Source organism: Brachionichthys hirsutus, chromosome 3 (assembly GCF_040956055.1).
Source record: "Brachionichthys hirsutus isolate HB-005 chromosome 3, CSIRO-AGI_Bhir_v1, whole genome shotgun sequence".
Taxonomy (NCBI): domain Eukaryota; kingdom Metazoa; phylum Chordata; class Actinopteri; order Lophiiformes; family Brachionichthyidae; genus Brachionichthys; species Brachionichthys hirsutus.
Genome location: NC_090899.1, coordinates 13,339,788 through 13,361,209, shown reverse-complemented (window position 1 = coordinate 13,361,209; position 21,422 = coordinate 13,339,788). Strand labels below are relative to the sequence as shown.

The window sequence follows — 21,422 nt, the reverse complement described above, 5'->3', positions numbered from 1 at the left end:
ATATCCAGACATTAATTCCCGCTTAACTTCCAGGAACAATGCATTTAAAGCTGTCTATTATTAATATATAATATGAGATTTAATTGGTTGATAAAACACCTCTATTAGTGAAATACTTAGAACTCTCTATACCAGCAGCTCTCTGAGGAGCCAATGTAAAAGCTGCTGCTCCGCCTCCCTGTGGAAGTGACACCAACAGTCCTCCAGGTGTGTGGTTGGAATATGACCACATACGACTGCCAATACTTGCAGGGTGGTTCCTGCATCTAGTAATGCCTCTAAAAAATAGCACACCACTGTACACGATGACGTAACGGCATGTGCTGAAGCTGGCAGGATGACAGGATGAACTGATAATGAGATTAATCCCCCATAGTTTTGGGGATTAGATAACAAATTTGCACTCCTGGACAAATTAATCAGATTTTACTAGCCATACAGAATGAAATTGTTAGAGTGACAGCCACCAAGGTACACAGGACAGTGTATTAAGATTAATGATGTTATATTATAGAAGCAGAACAACCTTGAAACAAAAATGAATATAAATAAGGATTGAAATAATTCAAAATATAAAGCAAAATACACTTTAGTTTAGCTCACAATGATGCAACATGAAACTTTATTTTGTCATTTAGTTTGAGTGCAGATTTAAAATTTTAAATATGATTATTATATTTTATTTTATCATGTGTTTATTTATGGTTTCATCTTCAGACAGAAACAGGCTCCTTTTTTCACCCAGTTTCAAGACTTTATGATAGGTGTAGCTAACCACCTGCTAGCAGGCCATTCACGCTTGAAGAGTGTGAATAATAATAATAATAATAATAATATAATTAATATAATAATAATATAATAATTAATTAACAGCCATCTCCACCTCAATTAAGTGTCATGTGTTACAGAATGCTTAATTTCTGATCTTACATTGATGTAGCAATTCTAGAAAGTTCACAGCACAATATGCTGATGACACTCCGCTGTGAAATGCAGTTTTGACATAAACTCTGCTAAATTCAACAAAACATATTTGCAGCAGCCTCCTGACCAGATTCTTTGCTCAGTTTATCACGTCTTATTCAGTCAGCTCTTGCGGACACATCATCCATCTTCATCACGGTGACTAACATTTCTCTGCTGTGTGGGCTCGTTGTTCAATGCGCTTCCATTCAGATTAATTCATAGTTCAAATGCTGACCCCCCCCCTGATGATGTGCTCACTTCTCACATGCTCATCCTGCATATTCAACCTGCATCACTGCATGTGGAAGGAGAAGGGGGCCCGGGGGCCAACAATCACCAGAGAGCGGCTTGTTCATGCTCCACAAGAGAACAATGTTGTGTTGAGTGAATGGCTGCTTGTCATCACAGAATGGAAATGATGGCGAACACAGCAGGAGTAAAAACATGTGCTGGACATTCAAACGGCATGCAGTACAGGTGGAAAAACACAACGCTGGCATAGTTTCAGTACGAAGCTTTGGAAAACTCACCAGATTCAATAAAAACAAATTGACAGGAATTAATAAAGGTGAGGAATAGCTTCAGTGAATCTTACCTGAGTGAGTTCAGGTATGTCGTTTTTGTCTATTCCCACTTGCTGTAATATTGAAATGTAAAAAGTTACAAAGCGGTACGATATTTAGCTGCCTTCGGTGGGCTGTGTTCTCCGAGCTACCTCAGCGATTTTGAAGAACTCTGAAACCCGAGTCATTCGTGTCAGGAATCTCTTGTAGATTTCCAGCCCGTCTTTACACTGGCTCCTCTTCATCTGGAAAAACTTTTCTGAACAACAAAGGTTTCGAAATGTGCATCTTTATCCTCTTTATCCAAATACGCATGAAGCAAAAAAAAAAAACAACATCCAATATCTGTCTCATGATTTCTACAGCTACAATATTACAATACTTTAAACATTGTTTAAATATCCCTAATTACAATATTCTGAATATATGAATTTGCAAATATTCTTCATTTCACAGATTTAACTGTTTTTCACAAAATGTCTCCCATTTCACTACAAAATCCAGTCGCAGATTAAGTGCGCTTGAATCATGTCTGTGTGTTGAATTAGACCGGGATTACAGTTTTATAGTGTCAGACTCATCAATCATTCTGCACAGTAAATCCCAAAATATTCTGCTTTGGAAACAAGAACCAAAATACATGTTACTGCATAAAATATAAAATTGCATATATATATATATATATATAGAGATAGAATATAACATAGCATACAACATCCACACCCTTTTAGAATGTATTACATTGTACATTGATCAAGCATAAAGATGGAGGTAATCTCTACCCAGCAGGTTAATGATGCCGTCATTGTAGCAGGCATATAACTTGATCAGATCTTTGAAGAGTAGAAGAAAGCAGGCGTTTATCACTCCATTGTCCAGATCCTTGGCATGAACCTGCCAACACAAATACAAGCAGACATACACAGTTTGAGTTCTAGCTATCATTTAATTCAACCCCAGCCCTGCAGCCTGTAATCCAAAAGCAGCACAGAGCTCCTGTGTTTTAACCATTATCAAAGGCAATAACCTTGCAGAGTGACTTTGCACCCCATTAGTGTGTCACTCACATCAAAGTCCAGCAGTGCATCAATCTGACTCTGCAGGGTGGGCATTCCTTTCAACAGCTTCTCTACTGTCATGGTCCTCATCACTCCCTCGGCTCTGGCATGGAGGAAGAAAAGGAAAGTGTGAGCTGTCGGACAGCAAGACTCAAACCCACGCTGTCAACAGCTGTCTATTCAATTGTCTGCACATTTGTTTTTCAGTACAGGTTCATGCAGCCAGAGCGACCTTCTGTATATATCTGCAGAACAAAGTTGTCGGCTCTGAGCAGTGCAAACCCACCCTGTATTCATCTTTGCACTCAGCTGCCAACGTGAGGCAGGAGGTCATTGAGTTAGAAGTTAGACGGAGGCATGCCGTTTTCCACATAAACCAAGAAAACCGTTTTATAAGGCTGAAATTCAATAATAATGCTGAAATAGTCAGTGGTGCAGTGTCATGAGATGCAATACCCTTTCTTGACTCGCACAAAGTCGAAAGCCATCTGTCTATAGGCGAAGGCCTTCTCATTCAAATAGCGGCTGTAGCGTCTGATGAACGTGGACATGTCGTAGCCTGAGGAAGATACAGTCACATAAACAAACGCACAGCCTCCGATGTCAAGCCTGGGTATCAGCAGGATCCTAAAAGATTTACAACCTCCCATTCCCACATACATGTTATTTTCTACATTTATTGAAGTGTAATTATCGCCTGTATTTTCTGTATTCAACTGTTTTCTTTTTAACCATATCTAATGCTCTAAATGTATTTTTTTCCATGCCTCATTAAAAAACTTTGTCTTGCTTTGTGTCTGAAAATGGGGATATATAAATAAAACTTGTCAACATGTACCAAAACTTGAAAATTTAAAACATTTTAAATAATGGAATGCTAATGCCTTCTCTCTCGCTAAAGCAAGGAGCCGTTCAGCTTAGAAGCAGGAGGCTCTTTCAGAAGGTGAATCATTTAAATAACTTATCCTTCATGGAATTATCCATATCAACTGTATAAGCTAAGAACAAACAAACAAACAGACAAACAACCATTAACAACATCCTAATATACTAATAAAGATCAGAAACATAAATGTTCCTGAAACAAGACTGATGGAGAAATAAATGTGTATTATATTAAAAAAAACTAGAACACCAACAAACCAGGACACAATAAACAATCCATAATAAACTACCTAGACCAGATCCATCAGTACCCGGCAGTCTCTCTCGCTCATAGATCCAGAGTATTTTCACCCTAAAGTGTAATTTATTTTGGATGCCAGAATCCCAATAATATATCAAATCCTCAATGTACAATGTTTATTGGTGAACCTTAACAGCTTTTTCTACAGAATGTGTTGGCCTTGCATTCAAATACATATCTAAATAAATCCAACATCTTGCAGAATTACTGGCACATTTGTTTTCCTGTTTTTCACTTTCCAGCCCAGGTTTCTAGCGAAACATCTACTATACACAGACATTATTTTTAGTAGGAATATGTAGGATGACTTAATGCATCCCACCGTGTTAGCCAGTAGGAGCTGAAGCTCAGTCTCAAAAGACAGTTTCATTTTGAAAAAAATCAAGACACATATTCTCTTTAAACTCAAGATGTTACTTGAAAACTGAAAACTACTCCTTTTCTCTTCCTGGTTTTACAAACATGCATCCCAAGGGAAACCTCTCTGACAGATAATAACAATCATTCCTTATAGTGTTTATCATTCTTTTAAGCGGTGCAAAAAAAAAAAAAATGACATGAGAATAAACAACAAGGCCTTAACCAGCTGCATCAGACGAGTTGTGGAACATGGAGAGTCCACTAAACTGAGACACAGACAGAAAAAAGGTTGTTTCCCATTATTATGACGCCTTGCTTAGACATTTTATATGTGATCTTTATTGGTCTTAGTCCTATAAATGTGTGCAGTCTTTATACCTAATCAGATATTAAGTAACCATAGCTGATAAAACGTCCAGATCAACAGACAGCGTTCCTGGTCCTGATCACCAGGGGAGATTGCATTAATTACCATGGAGACGGGTTTAATTGAGGGAAGAAATGGTTGTAGATCTGAAGCACAGATAGAGGAATGGTTTTGTGGGTTGTAACATGTGGTCTCACTCTGATGCTGCACTTCCTGTAACTGCTTAGAAATTACATCTAAATCATCTTATTTAAAAGTCAGAAATAGACCGTACCGGTATATGGATGAAATCGGGATGAAAATGAGAGGAAGAAAAGAATTACGACCCACCGTGGGAGCCAGTTTTGTCCAGGAAGTTGCTGAGGTTGAATAAGGTGTTTCTAGATGCCAGGAACTGCATGAATCTCTGGACATAAAAACAAAGCAGTGACAACATTTAATTCCATTTTAGTTCCCTTCCTGGCATTACAACAGTGATTATGGTGATCTGCTTCTAGATTCCGTGAACGGAAACATTTTGCTGCTCTTAATTTGAAAGGATAATGCATCATTTTCTACAACCACTTATCCATCACAGGGTTTCTACCCTCAACAAAACTAAATTAAATAAGGATTAAACACATCATATCACCGAAGCCGTGACTTGTTATCTTTATGCTGGTTTCCAAACAGATGGTCCCATCTTAAATGATAATAAAAGGTATCTTGGTCAATGATTAGCACTTTTAGCACTCAAGCACAAAGCTGCCTGAGGCAAAAAGGGGTCGTGACTCAGAGGTATACTCCTATATTTCTCTTTGTCTGCAGCCTTAGTGAGTAGGAGTGTGAATACCTGATCTTATTATCTGATCTGAGCATAATAAAGACAAATAGACTCCTTCTGCAGACCTGCAAGAGCAAATTCACACAAAAAAAACACACGCAAGCAAGGCTGCTTATGTTCCCTCAGTGGGTCAATTTACACAAACAACCAGCATGAGAGGAGGTTAAGAATGAAAATTCCCCCGAGAGGAATGAGCCACACATCACCATCCCGTCTTTGATTCGATCTCCTGTCAGTGCTTTCTCTGCCATCAGCAGCAAGCATAGCAAAGCCTTGGCTAGCAGGTCTCTGGAGACAGACAATACCTCAGGAATATGAACACATTATGTTGACAAACACCTCCTGTTTATGACGTGTCCCTGTGACCATTCGGAGGCAGGCAGTTTGACTATGATGGTGGGCAATCACGATGCTCGTGTTAATGTCTCTGAGTTTTTTCTTGTTGCACAGTCACGACTGCTGCAGTGGAATTATCTCAGGGACTGGCTTCTTGGTCCAGACCCGCTGACCCAATTGATGTTCTGACAGCACTGCCCTTCTCTATATCTCTACTGCATGGGACATGCAATAACACTACTGTGGTCAGACGATCAAATAAATGAGCGTGGAGGGAGGATAATTGCGTACTCATGTCTATTAGGTACATTTTACCACACATGACAGACAACAACAAGCACAGGACAAAATAATTAGTGTGTGTAAACAGCATGCTACAACCTTACCTCATTGCCATTCACCATGAGGTGGTGCGTGGTGATCAGAGCTTTGAAAACCACCACCCAGCTGGCATTGCCGACCCTCTCCATCAGTGTGTCAGCCATCTGGGGGACGTTCACAGTGGTCTCCTGGGTGGCCTGGATCAGAACTGAAAGGCGTTGGAGAGAGGATGAACAGGAGGTCAGGTGTTAGATAGCAGGGAAAGGTACCACGTGTCCTGCAGCTTTCTATTCAAGTACAAGCGTCATAAAAACTACGGTAGGGAGTGTGTGAGGAGGAGACAGATGGGCGAGATTGTGCTAGAGGAAATGCAATTATACAGAGTCTGGGCGTTGCTGCATCTCACAGCTGCATCTCCTGCATTCAAATTGATTTCAAATCATCATGTGTGTTCTTCTAAGATGTGCTCGTTCAAATACCCCCTGAAAATCTGAAATTATACTCTAATCGGATTTTGTTTTTGCTTCATCAACCTGTTTCTTATCATTGTTTCAGGCATCAAATGCCTGATAGATTAGCTATTTGGTTGAAAATCTCTCAAATGATAAGAATGTGTTTAATAGGCAGAAACCAAATCTGCCAGTACGGAGAGCGAGTATTTATCGACAGAAAACCTCCGGGTGCTGCCTTTTACCATTTTGATGGTTACATCAAAATGTAAACTCATTTAGTGTTTAGTGCAGTGGCTCAGTGGGTAGGGAACTGGAGAGTTCAAGTTCCAGGCTAGACAAAATTTGCAGTGTGCCTCTACCTCCAGGGCACTGCCAACTTGCCCTTGATTAAGGCCCCCCCTCCCAACTGCTCTACATCGGCAGCACCGTCACTCTATGCCAGCTCCACGCATGTTAGGCGGCACCTATAGATACATATGTGTGACTTGTTTAGCGGGGGCTCAGAGGAGTCAGATGAAAATGCAATTATTTCTGTATTTCTCACTGTTGCCTCGTCTGAGTCACTCAAGCTATCACTTTGATGTGGCTTCTGCAGCAAGTCAATAATTCCAGCACAGAGAGAGTATTCCACAGCAGAGAGATGGAGAAGGGTGGGCGGGTGGGGGGGGTTGGCGGAGGACCAAAAGAGTAGAAGTTACTGCATTTCTGTTTCTGGCTGGGCTTCCTCTGAATAGTCACCCAGCCGCCTTGGTGTCCCGATGCTCAGGAGTTACCTGGGGTCGGTCCACACCGCTTGGAGAGGGCTGGACAGCTGTCACAGCTACTGGATCTGACTCTGTGGCCTGGAACCGGCCAACATAGCAAAGTAACTACACCTTTTACAAGTATCAATATCGGTAAAGGAGGCAGAGGAGTAGCTAAATTTACAACACTGAGCAGGAGATAGGAGAGTCAGAGGGAGAAGACATTGCTTGCATTGGTAACCACTTTAATAAGTTAGTTAATAATAATAAAGGAACTGTGAATTGGAACATCCAGAAACGGTTAATATTACAAGTAGCTGTCAAATTTATGTGGGAAATGAACACAAATTATTAATTATTTAAGTAACAAAACAGCACACAGTCAAACAGACAGGAAGCGACAGAATACACTCACTGAAGTACGTACGGTGATTTGTCAGCCCACAGTGCCAGTGAATTGAATGTAAAACATAAAGGACGGAGAATAAATTGTGTAGCCGGTGGCTACTATTGTTTGACTCAGATATTTCCAATTATGTCTGAAAAAGAAATGTCAAATACATGTGTTTTTAAACAAATGGCACATAGAGATTTATTGAAATCTATTTTATAAATAAATACAGTGTATGTCTGTGAAGACATCCCGGAGCAGCGGCAGCAGAGTGACGAATGTTAGTCCGGCGATTCATTAATGATGTCAAATCCATGCCTGCGCATTGAGAAGCAGCTGAGAGGGGTCTATTGAATTTTCCTCTCTGGCTTAAAATAGACTAAATGGCAGTTTGCCTCGGTTGTGGAGGGTTACTGCCTAGAACCAGGGAGAATAGCTCTTCCAATGCCAATGTGCCCAACATCTGACCAATCCAAAAACATTTTCTGGAATCTAGAGTGTGTCTGAAAGAAATATGTGTTCTCACAAGTGCTCTTATTAAATACATTATCTTCCTCCAAATGTTTTAATCTCTTAGATCTTGATTACGAATTGGATCAAATGGTGTGTGGGGAAATAAAAATACCAAATCATGGGTTGTGGATTTTGGGTCAATACATCTGCTCCTCAATTGACAATGGAATTACCTTCTGAAGACCCTGCACTAAAGGATTTCATGGTTAAACGAAACCCCCGTTGATTGACAACTTTACCCTGTGATGCATTGCCAACGCTTCTGGTTTATGTCCCGCCTCTTGCCCATAGAAAAGATGTTAAAATGAATTGATGAAAAACTGTTTATATTTGCATACGTATCGGCCAATATACTATATACTGAATATTTGTACGTACACACTCATTTCTCCGCTGCCAGTGCATTCCGTTCATCGTAACAGCGATTTCTTGTTGCTAAACGCATACGTTTAAATTTTGGAACGCCTGTCGTGACTCCGAGTCGTCATTGAACGAGTACGTCGGTAAGTGGGGAACACTTTGCACTGTGCTGCATTCTATGTTGCTCCTTGTCCTGGTGGGTTCGGGCCTTTGTTTCTTTTCTGCTCCAGCAGTGTAAGTATCTGGACCCTCTACCAGTCATTTAGACCTGAAGAAGCCTCTTGGATGAGAGGTGAAATGTCTTCAATCAAACTTGAACAAGGCCAGTTGATTTTTGATTTTTGCTTTTCCTGTCTGGTTCTGTACCCTCTTCTGCCTAAAAATCCAATCGATTCCTCCTTGGCAGAAGATCCGAAAGTGAATTCCTGTGTCATTTTCTTTAATGTGGGACTCAAGCGTTTGTCTCTTGGGCGTGTGAACAGAGACACGTGGTCAACGATTGATGCGGATGTGTTTACATACAGTATGAAGAGTATGAGAACAAGCTCACTTTCTTCACTATCTATTGCTGTGTAAGTAAATATAAGGTCTAAGAAATACATAATTTACTTCATTTTTGGAGTTGAATTTGCTAAAATTTACTTTTTGTTAATTTTTAAGCTCATGCTGTGCTTCTTTAAAAGGTTTTGCATCTTCAGAAGCAACAAATACACTTACGATCTGACATGGTATGGTAATTACGGTAATTAGAAAATAGGTGAGCTGATATACTGACCAAAGAGTGTAATCAATAAGTATTAGAGATTGAACCAACCTCATCATATATGTCTGTCTACAAAAAGCATCGTACATCATCAGCAACTAATTGATGGACGATAGTTCAGGTTTATGAAACCGTTTACGAGTTCAACTGCATGAAAATGTGCTCAAGGTCACTTTGCTCTGGCAGTCATGCTACAAGTCCGCTAGCAATTTAGCTGCCTCCACCATGCTTTCATCACGTGGGGATTTATGTGCAGTAACGCAGCAGATGCATGCACATTAACATGCATGCATGCTTGCACACGTAGAAAGGTATCCTACAGGGCTGATGAGTCAGCAGCCTACATTATCAGATGCTTTTCATCCCCTCTGTCTCTGAAGTGCTACAATCTGCATAAATACTTTTCGTGAATCTGCTCTGTCCATGAGAGTTCAGTAAGAAAAAGAATGCACAAGAGAAATAATAATCTACATGAGGATTAGGACTACATTGAATTTGTGGGATCAATGTTCTTGACAAAGTTGTGAAACGTTAAAGCACGCAGCAGATGAGAACGCTCTTCCTGTTGGGCTTGGCTCTGATTGAGATGCAGAGCGGCATCGAGCAGCAGCTCCTGACTCATCGTCTCCCAACTTTCTTCTCAATTATTCATAAGTGTGAAGGCGAGTAAGTCACAACTCGCTATGTGGCCCTTGTTGAGTGTGAGCACACACACTGTCACAATAATAATCTCCACATATACAAAAACTGAATTCCAATAGTGGGTTTGCTTAAATGTTTAGTGTATTCTGAATGAGAATTAAAGTGCTCCAGTGATTTCATCTTGAATTTTAATATAGCTGGGGAAACTTCAAGTAGACTGAATTTCTGTTTCAATGGCGACCCCCCCCCCCCCCCTTCTTTTTTTACAGACGATCAAATGAGGGCAGCTGTGTCTCAATTCAGGGCCTGTATCCTTCAAAGGCCGTACTTGAAAACCAAATGTGTCACTAAAGGCCGGGCATTACATTTCAAAAGCTCCTTTAAATGTGGCCCATAAATACACTTCCTATCCAGCAGCTTTGAAAGTTCCAACCTGTGGTGGACCTGCTTTTTCATAAAACAGCCTTTACAATGGACACCTTAGCAGCTGAGGACTGGAGATGTATGTTTGACTTTATTTGGATGGCAGGAGCCTGTCTCCAAATGAATACCAATGTTGCTGCATGTCTGCTGGATATGTAAATAGACAATAAATGTCATATGCACGATATTGATGGTAATGTTCTGTTAACAGCTTTTTACATTGCCCTCAGATGGACAGAAGATCTACTCAGTCCCAACTGTTAAGTTTACTGCCTGATTTTTGTGGGATGATACTGGAATTATATCCAAGAACATGATGACAAGGAGGTATTTTGTCACCTCATGAATCTGCCCTGAATCTATTTGCTCTTCCTTGCCATGTTTGCCCCCACATTCAGTCATGGGTGATGAGAAGCCCACATTAATGTCCTCAATGCTCTGCTCCATTTTTATGCACTGCCCATCTTGACTGTATTATCCTACAAAAATCCGGCAATGATTTAACGCACATCAGAAGTGTGTCAAACAACTCAAAAACAGAAAGTCCTGATCTCCAGCTTCCTCTCACCACAAAAACAAAGCAATATATGTGAAACTTGCATCACAGCAAGAAGGTTCCAGGTTCAATTCCTTTCTGTGTGAAGTTTGTATGTTCTCCCCGTGTCTGTGTGGGTTCTCTCCGTGTTCTCCAGCGTCCTCCCACCTACAAAAGCATGCAGCTTATGAGACTTGGTCACTCCCAATTGGTTGCATGTGTGAGCGTGAGCATGTGTGTTTGCCTTTCGTGTGGCCCCGTGATGAGCTGGCGCCTCATCCGGGGTGTACCCCGCCTCTCGCCGGCTGGAATAGGCTCTAGCAGGCCCGCGACCCGCAAGGCAGATAAGCTGGCATAGGAGCGGCGATCACAATCGTCTAGTCGTCAATCGCTAATGTGCATTGGGTGTCTCGGGTCAAAAAGTTATGTAGAAGTATATATATATATGCATATATATCAAATATAATTATTAAATGCATCCTGGCTAAACATTTTGGTCAAACATGAAACTATCCGTATCATGTGCTAGAGTAAAATTGGAGTTAAACTCTAAGGATTTGTAGCTGTTGTGCAAGGTTATTCATGAGCACAGGACTGCAATAGCCTCTAAACTATGCAATACATTTATTATGTAACATGCAATAACAAAAACACATGTTGAAACACATCCTCCTCCTCCTGTGTTCAGCCGAGCCATCACCGTGCAGCGGAGAAAGCGACGACAGGAGAACCGTCGGTATGACATGTTCACATATAATGAGAGGAAGGAAACACAAGGGGGAAGGAAGCCTGCCATCCAAGACACTTATCCAAACATGTAGTGCACATCTGCAGACCATTATCTCACCAGTAAACCACACATGAATCAATATTCTGTCTGATGAACGCAAAGCTTCTGCCTGATATGAGGCCTGAAACAAGCTTCCAAGCTAAAATTGTACCACTGATGCTGTTTCTTGTGCTACACTTTCATTTGAACGTCTCATGCATGCTCAATATTATTTTCCTGTTACCATGGGCTAGAAGCTGCCCATGCCAGCGGGCATCCAGTAAGGTAGTTCCCTTCAGCAGGCGACACCGATCAAATAACGTTTTGGATCTGTGGGCTCTTCTCACCACAGTGTCATTCTATCCCACGCCAGGATGCCCTTCAGCATCTGACACAAAAACACACAAATGACAGGGTTCGAATTTCAAAAGGCGCTCTCTAAATGATCAATAACTGAAACTGAAGGTACTGCAAAGCATGCATGGACAACAAAACCCACTCAAACAAGTCTGCATTACAAATGGATTTTTAAGTACCAAAGGGGACCATATGGTACTTAAAATGGACCATATCAAGGTGCTTTCCAACGAGGCAGCCCCTTATATTTGCAGTGGTATCAAATTCCTTTGAAATCAAACATAGCCAAGTTTACCTGAGTCCCAAAACGGGTGAAAGATTCAACAGTGAATTCACATAATTTCATGCAGATTTCATAGAATCGTGTTAAACAGGCGACTCGGGCACAGTAAAAAGGCTATGTGCACGAGTGATGCCTTGTTGAGCTACACATGAATGCACCATGAAGCCACAGCATTTATTTATAGCTCCTCTCACCCTCAAGGAACATTCAGGGGTGGGGGGAATACCCAGAATGCACTCTGTCCCAGCAGAGCATAGCACCCAATGTTGTGTGGCAGCCAAACAAAGAGGGAGCCACTGGGATCCTGACACTGTGAAGACTGTAAGCGATGGCAGGGAAAAAGCTGGCATCCCACACAATGCTAACCAATCTGCTGCTAGGCACAGATAGCAGCTCGTCTTCATGAAGGCACTTTGTCAGCTGATGGTAACAGTTAATTTGCTGTGATGTAACCCAGGGTTACAAAGCCTTCCAATCATTGCATTTGTACAGGATGGCTAAAAGGAGGCGTGTCCAATGTGGATTATATTTGATTACATATTTACTTCCGTTCTGCTGGATGATAGAACAGCTAAATTAGCTCATATCAACATGACTGAGGATGAGGACGGCTGAAGGTGAACCACCAATGATATCATGGCTGCACTGCTGCATGGCTGCATCACACACACACTCACACACATATATCAAGACAGATTCTCAATAATTCTGTCAATTAGTGACAGCCAAAGCTCTGCCTCAGTGTTGGTGAGCAATATAAGTTAACTCAATGTTAATTACCTGCATGTGATTCAGCGGCATGAATGACTGCAGCTCGTTGTTCCTCATCCAATTTAGCATCCAAACAGGCATTTGATAGATCCTTCATCCCACTGAACACATCTGTTTTTTGCCAGATGTGCTGACGCATCAATCTTCCCCTGATTACGCTTTCCTTTTACTCATAGCCCAAATGTCTGCCAAATGATTCCAGATCAAATTACAGCCAATATATTTTCTCCTTGACTATCACCAGTCTAGCATTTCTTCCTGCATGCATTCATTGTCCTTCCTCGCTCCTTCCATTCCATCCCTTGTTTAACTGTTCTTCTCCCGGGAGGCTTTATGTCTCCCCGAGTCAAATATAAATCTCCAGCTTGTTGCTTCTGTGTTTACGCTCCAAGGAAAGCGACACGGACCGAAATGCTCACTGTTTGTTCAGATAAATAACGCACTTGAAGCAAAGTATCTTCAAAATCTGTGAGAAATAAAAACCTGAACCTGATTATCCAAAAGGTCTTTACAAAGCCAAAGAGCAATGAAGAATGGTGGGATGCTTATCGGGAATAATTAAAATTAGGTCACCAACTATATAGCTTTGTATGGTTAAACTAGATCGATGGCTCTGCAATCGACTAGGTTGATTTGCCGTGGTGAGCAAACTCTGGGCAGGCTTCACTAAAGTGTCCTTGTGAGATACAATGAGGCAGGAATGGCGTCCGGCGTAATTATTGGGTAAAGGATTACCTCACTGTTTACAACCTTGTTCTGCTCTTTGTTGTATTGAAGGACACGTCCCTTTGTAGAATATTACAGCAGCCAGCCTCAAAGCCTTTCTCTTGTGAAACTGACACAACATTTCAACCCAATTAGATAGCATCATAAAGCTACAGGCCCATCTTACTATCTATCATGTTGTTGTTGTTTATCTAAGGAGTAGAGTGTTTGTTTCACATAGAGGCTGCAGAATATAGTCACAACTACTGCAAACTTTGTGAAACTAAATGTTCCCACATGGTCTTGCATCTGATGATTCAGTAGGTGTGATGCTTTTTCCCTCTCCTGAAGACGACCCAACAGTGAGACAGAGCGATGAAACATCAAGCAACCCAATCCTCCATGCATTATTGATGTGCAGCCTGGTTCTAGACATAGTGCTACAATGTTTGAGCTGCTTGAAGTGCTGCTGCTTACCTGAAGAGAATACCGTGTACTTTTTACCTGCCCACTGGCTAAAGCAAGCCTCTGAATGCACAGTCTGCCCATTAAGTGCAAAGAATCCCCCCCCCCCCCCACACACACACACACAGACACAACTGTACTGTAACTGCCATGTTTTATGCTCAGACTAGCCAGCTCAAGGGCACTGTGACCTCCACGGAACATCAGAAAAAGGGCTGAGAGGGAAGACGTGGTGGGAGGTAGTAAGAAAAGAGAAGCAAATCATTTTGAGCTGGTGGGTCATATTTAGTGTCTAAGGGTTGGATGGGGAATCCTGGTTCCAGCTCATTATTCTGGACACACACTGCTTGGCAGAGCAAGTTGCCTCCCACACAGTGCTTGACATTAGAGAGGCATTCTGGGCTTGCACGGATCCCCACTGTGAGATCATCACTGCAGTGCGTGGGGCGATCTCCGTTCGCATTCCTCTGCTCATTTGCCAGTGGGTGAGCGCTGCACAGAATCGTTATGGAGTAGTAAGAAAGGAAGAGGAGAGAGGAGAGTGGGCGGAGGTGCTCAAAGAACAAGGGCGATGCATGAGGACCATCCGAGGGAACTGAAAGGCTGGAGGATGGTTGTTCTCCTCCTTATATCATTTGGATTGACTCACGCTTAAACTGCAACACATGTCCTGCCTGATGCTTCTCCTTTCCAGACCAGATGAGGGCACATTTATAAGAAAACGCAGTCATGGTTCAATGCTACAGCAGAGACACATTGCTTCTCATTGAAAATGCCAGTCTGAATTTTACGTGTAAATTTACTGAAGGTGTTAGAACCAAAAGTTAAATGTGTTAACACAGAAACAGATGTTATGGCTGACTGTTAAAACACTGGAATCCAGTCCTGTCACAGGATGCTAATGAAAGCAGCATCATAAGTAGACATATGTCACTGAAGTCAGTAAAGGTGCCTTATTTTTTATTCTTTGCAACAGTTCTATGTTTCTCAGACATTTTATCCTACTGAGAATAAATTTCAGCATCAGTATTTTGTTCCTGCTTTTAGGGGAGACAAACTGTCTGAATCCGGATGAGGCTTATCTGCCACAGTATTTCCAGACTTCCAGACGGGTTGTGAGCACAACAGCTTCCACTCTTGTTTCCAGGAAACATTTGAACATTTGAACGCACCTGTCAGGCTAGCGTCTGAAGTAATAACGTAATATCAGAACTACAGAGATGCCGATGATGGTATATTTATGTTTCTTTAATGGGTGTTTTTCTGCTGATATTCACATCTGCAACAGGTAACTGTTACAGCCATTATCAGCCTTCTGATTAGTGATCAATCCTTAAAGAATGTTTTGACATTAGCGCTGTCTTTTTTAATATCTTTGATCTACTGAAGGGTAGAGCTAACATATTGTGGTCGTAGTTCAGTCTTTATGCAATGCTAAGCTAAAATAATCTAATCTTCTCCTGCTCTACCTTCATGAACCAACAGATATAAGCGTGAATTAGATCTTCTCTTCAACTTTTATCAAAATCTTGAACGTTTTTTTTTTATTAAGTTCTGTGGAAAGTTCAGTCAGGGAGACTATTCCTTTATTTTATTTTCATACCATCCTGCCATTTATACCCTACCCTCTATTCCTAAGTTTCACCTCTCCCTCATACCCGGTCTTCCTAGATTCACCAATTTCATTATTGAAATCAGTTCCTGCAGAGTCATCAGCCACCGCCACCATCAGCGTTCAGACTGCAATGGAGGGCACTCTCTCGCTGCTGCTCAGGGTAGATGCTCTCCGGTCACATTCTCCCAGAGGAGTCGAATAACCAAAGCCTTCCAACATGAATAAACAGCTCCCTTTGCTTCGTTCTCTTGTGATTGAAATGATAATTAAGACGAGGAGGAACCTTTGTAAAAATCACAGCTGCTTTTACACTTTGGCTTTTGTACACAACAAAAAAGCATAACATTAATCGCTGAGCTTGAGACTCGCTGGCAGACATTTTACCTTTGCAGGGAGCCAGCTAACGAGACTTTAGAGAGCGTTCATCGTCTACTCCCATCAATTCACACACTGAAGGTGACTCATGTCAAGGCAATAACGCCTAACGCCAAAGGGAAGCCCGCAAGCTGTTTATGTTTTCTCACCCCTCACACCCTCGCCCAACACGCAGACTCACACACAGCAGGTCATGCATCCTTTGAGTGCTCACATGTCACTAGACTCAGAGGAACTGTAGAGCCGGTGATAAATATGGGCAGGTCTTAAATATTACATGGACGCAAAGAAGAGTGACAGCGTGGGGAGGAGAATTGTGGCCTTCTCCAAAACAGTATTTAAAAGTCGGGCTTCAAGAGTTGCAGTAGATAAATCAATTCAAGAGCAGCAGGCTTCTCTTACTACATGGTCATTTTCATTTGGCATTCATTCAAACCCTTTTACATGAGCTGCAGATACTCTGTCCTCTGTCATGTCCTCTGATCCCTGCTGCGGGGGCCTTTGGGTTCACACTGAGAAGCAGCTCGGTTGTTATGCTGACCAGTCAGAGAAACGCTGCCTTCAAGTACTCATGGTAAGCCCCGGCTTGTCACGCGTGTTGGTTCATGGTAGCAGTAATAACAAAATGCCCCCCCCCCCCTCGGAGGACAGTGACATTTAGCAGCTGAATGCAAATGCAAAAACGGGAACCAGGTTAATTAATGAATTTGACAGATGTTGTTTCTATCCAGTCCAATTCAGTAAAGCGGAATCCATCAAACAGACCTGATGATTAAATCATCAGTGTCACACTGACGCACCGATGCAATTCAAAAAGAACATTTAACTCGTGTATCATCAGAAATTAAAGATGGTCCATGTCAAATATTCAACACTAATAGCCAAGATTACTAAATAGTTAGTGCACATTCTAGATAAATCTATTTTCCCATTAATGTCAGCAGTAAAATAGCCAAATCTACACACCATCGCTAAAGAGACTGGTATTCTGGGGTCTGCTCTGAAAGAGCGTCCTTGTTAACAAAGAAATGCATATTTATACTTTAATCATTATATTATTAATGCAAGCCTGAAAAGCTCAGCATCTCCTGCAAAAAAGATGCAATACAAAGATATATTTTCATGATATTGTCTTATTTATCATTCATATGTTAAAAAAAAGAGTCAATGGCTCTCAAGCATTTCCAAAGTAGATTTTTATGTAAAACCTAAATTGCCAAAAACGATTATTATTAACTGTCAATCTTCCTCTTTGCCAAAATTCCACCAGTTTCATTCATTTATAGAGCATCTCCTCTAAATTTGGTTTGAGTGTGGAGACTGTACTTTTGTAACTGCGTACATCAAGACTACCAATGTTCTCAGCGATGGTCTTGTTTGTTCACAGAAAGCATCCGGGATTATCCTCTGCTCCAACAGCAGCCTGCTGTGAGACCCACTCGGGCCATGTGGGGGTGTCAAGCAATCGGCGCTGCCTCAGCTCTAATCTTTATCTTTTATGATTGCGGCCCACATCCGATCTGTATCGCAAGCATCCGTCTGGCTCTCAAAATAAATAGCAGACGTATTCTGCCAAAACTTTCTAGAGTTTCTCAAGGTGTTATAACCAGGATTATGTTCTCTTCAATCAGCCCGACTTGACGGTAGAGTCAGCGGTTTACGGTCTGAAGACACAAACCATTTGGTCACAGTGCATTATCGCACACTATAAATAAAATCACTCACTGCGCTGCAATAATAGGTTAATTGTAGGGTATAAAACGAACTGCCTGGAAGGACATAGAACTGATATATAAGTATGTTTAAACAGTACAACGCAGACTATATAATAGTATTTATTTATTTATAGCACTTTTGATACTTGAATCTCTGAAGAAACTCTGTGACTTCTGAATTCCTCATTTTTACATCAGTCTGGGGTTTTGGGGTTTTGGGGTTTTGGGGTCACAGCGTGCGGAGCTTAATGCTCTCCTCTCTGCACGGCCCTTGAATTGGGTCAGCTGAGGTACAGATTCATTCACATTTGGCTCTCGGTGAATAGTAGATTCTTATTTAGACCGTGGACACATTTCTGATGAGACTAACATGAATCCTCAAACAGCTTTTGGACATGCGTCTAACGGATAATCCATGTTTTATGAATGTAATTGTTTAGACAGTTATATTATTTGATGGATGACTCAACCAATCAGATAAGAAAAAAAATAATCGTCCCCATCTTAACTACTCTGTCAGCCTGAGTGTAAGGAGCCACTTCCCATGTCTTCCTCTATGGTTACGATCAACTCTGCTTTGTTGGAAGAAGTCTGCTGAGTGGATCTTTTATTGATTGTGTGCAGATGCAGAGCGTAGTTTAAGCTGCATGAATGTTCAGTTGGTTTGGAGAGTTATTGTACCTGATCCATCCATCCATCCATCCATTCATCCATCCATCCATCCATGCATCCATTATAACCATACATATTCTTTTCAGGCTCAGAGGGGGTGGGAGCCTATCCCAGCAGCACCTTGGGTGAGAGGTGAGCTCCACGTTGAATCGGCCAGCATCTAACCACACCTTCACACCCAGAGGCATTTCACCACTTCCTTTATGCTATTCTACTTTTCCTTTCTCCACCCTGAGGTTCTCTTTGCTAGGTATGTTTACTGGAAGGAAGTTTATGTTCTGTGTCAAATATTTATTGTAGCTCTCGTTTGCTGCTTTCCGTGGATGTTCTGCTTCATTATTCGTCTTTAACAGAATAAATACAGATGAACACCAAAGGCATCGATGGTGTAACGGTGCACAGTGCCACCGGACTATTAAATGCTGACAGGCCTCATGCCTTGATATTCACTGATTGATTTCCATGAAGGGGAAATCTATCCAGTTGAATCAATGGCAAAATAAAATGGCAACCTTTAGAACACAAACATCTGCCAGGGCTGAACAATCTTACTTGCTTGTCTATCTAAGCCTTCCTCCTGCACAAAGCTCGTGTGGTGAACAGGGACAAGCATTAAATGTCCGATCACACAGAGTTACGTGGAAAGAATTCCTGGATCCACTCTAAAATGAAATGCGCGTCCTGCACCATCCTTCCACTAAGATTCATGGCTGTGCATGAAAAGAAACAAACAGACCAAACCTTCTTTGCTGAGGTAATAAATCTCAAAGGTTGGCAGGTTCTGACTTCCCAGTCGGTCAATAATATCATAAGTAAAATGTTCAGGGACACGTGTCCACGCCCCACTTACAGTTCCATCTGGAAGGATGCAGTGTCCGGAGTCTCCTGTGATCCGGCCTGTTCTCCTTTCTGAACACCACGCCCCCCATTATCCAGTCAGGTTTGGTGGTTGTGTACACCATCATACTGTTCACTCTGAATCAGCGTGAATGATGTCACTGCAGTATGACCGTGTGCTGCTTATCTCAGATTGATGTTTGCTGCAGGCCCTTTACAGACGCCATAGAGGCCCGTCCACATTCCTTTAAAGCCTCGGACAGTGACTTTGAACCGACACTCCATCTGTTTCCACTATCAACACATTACACCAGGATAAGATCTATCTATCTACCCAGATGCTACACAACTTTGTGCTCCACCATAGTGGACAACAGTCTCGTGTGTGCGCGTAGCAGTTACAGCACCACGTTCAACCTTCTCGATTATGCATTCACCAGCGCTCAACAGTCGGACTGAAGTCTCTGGTTCTGTAACGGCTGGAACAATGAAAGAAGCCCGGCAGCAGGAACTGGCTGAGGAACTCCTGGATGGATGGAAACGGGTGGGAGGAGTCCCCCATCATGGTGCTGGGATAGATGTGTAAGGATGGAGGGATGGATGATAGATAAATAGATAGATAGATAGATAGATAGATAGATAGATAGATAGATGATAGATAGATGGATAGATAGAGAGATGATGGATAGACAGAGATAGATAGATAGATAGATAGATAGATAGATAGATAGATAGATAGATAGATAGATAGATAGATAGATAGATAGATAAATGGATAGATAGATAGATAGATAGATAGATAGATAGATAGATAGATAGATAGATAGATAGATAGATAGATAGATAGATAGATAGATAGATAAATGGATAGATAGATAGATAGATAGATAGATAGATAGATAGATAGATAGATAGATAGATAGATAGATAGATAGATAGATAGATGGATAGACGGATAAATAAACATATAGATAGATGGATATAGATAGATAGATAGATAGATGATGGATAGATAGTTAGATGGATATAGATAGATAGATAGATGATGGATAGATAGATAGATGGATATAGATAGATAGATAGATGATGGATAGATAGATAGATAGATAGATAGATAGATAGATAGATAGACAGATAGACAGATGGATATAGATAGATAGATAGATAGATAGATGATGGATAGATAGATAGATGGATATATATAGATAGATAGAACTCACATTCCATGTGTTTTTTCTTTGGGGGGGTCTGCTCGTGTGTGGTGGCTTTACACACCGCCCGGGACACGTCGGATCCGGTCAGGCTGTACTGCGCCGCGGCGATGCGGTCCGTTAGGGTCTGACCCGACATCTTCAAGCGTGGATCTCAACCCCCCCACGGAACGACTGTTCTGTGTAATCCCAGCTGGCCTCGAACGCGCCACGGAAAAGCAGCGCACGGAGAGAAACGGGTTCCCACCCGGTGTTTCGGATTTGCGTGCGTTTCTTCCTTGTAGCTCGTGTGAAGCATGAGATCCGGCTTCGGGTTTTAATCTTGAGTTTTCCTTTAATGTTAGATCCGGGTTTGTTTTTGTTCTTCACCAGAGGATGCTCGTCGCTGCCTCCTCCTTCCTCCAGCCTGCAGGGTAATCCTCACTATCAGTCCCTGCGCGTCAGCGGGGCGTGCAGGGAACATCAGACCCTGGCTGGCATCTTCATCATCATTACCCCCCAGCATCCAGCGCAGCGGTTATTGCCTCCTCCTCCTCCTCTTCCTCCTCCTCCTCCTCCTCTCTGCTGCGGCCCACCGTCAGCCAGCAAGCCCCGGCGATGCGCGCTTCTGCCCGTGTTTTTTTGGATGGCGGTGTTCTCAGTGGATGGAGGTCCTCGTTATTTATTTATTTATGATACCCCTCAGCAGGCCCCGCCCCCTTGTCAGGTGACGCAGTATTACCAACCCTGCTGCTCCCTCTGTAATCGCGAGATCTGAGAAGAGACGAGAGCTCGGTGGAGGTGACAGATGGGCGAGCTGCTCCCATATGAAGGTCAAATACTGGAAAGCACGCTTTGGTCATGGA

General features: G+C 42.0%; 1 protein-coding gene across 1 annotated transcript in view; it reads right to left on the bottom strand.

The window, feature by feature from the left end:
- The window catches only part of LOC137910776 (clathrin coat assembly protein AP180-like), a 34,200-nt gene extending 13,484 nt beyond the window's left edge, over window positions 1-20,716 (bottom strand). Inside the window, exons 1-8 of the mRNA XM_068755182.1 lie at window positions 20,587-20,716; window positions 6,046-6,188; window positions 4,831-4,906; window positions 3,044-3,146; window positions 2,597-2,690; window positions 2,312-2,423; window positions 1,682-1,788; window positions 1,562-1,603 (exon numbers count right to left, since the gene is read on the bottom strand). Coding sequence (XP_068611283.1) covers window positions 1,562-1,603; window positions 1,682-1,788; window positions 2,312-2,423; window positions 2,597-2,690; window positions 3,044-3,146; window positions 4,831-4,906; window positions 6,046-6,188; window positions 20,587-20,716 — 807 coding nt within the window. The remainder of the gene's footprint in view (window positions 1-1,561; window positions 1,604-1,681; window positions 1,789-2,311; window positions 2,424-2,596; window positions 2,691-3,043; window positions 3,147-4,830; window positions 4,907-6,045; window positions 6,189-20,586) is intronic.
- Window positions 20,717-21,422: the final 706 nt, after the last annotated feature.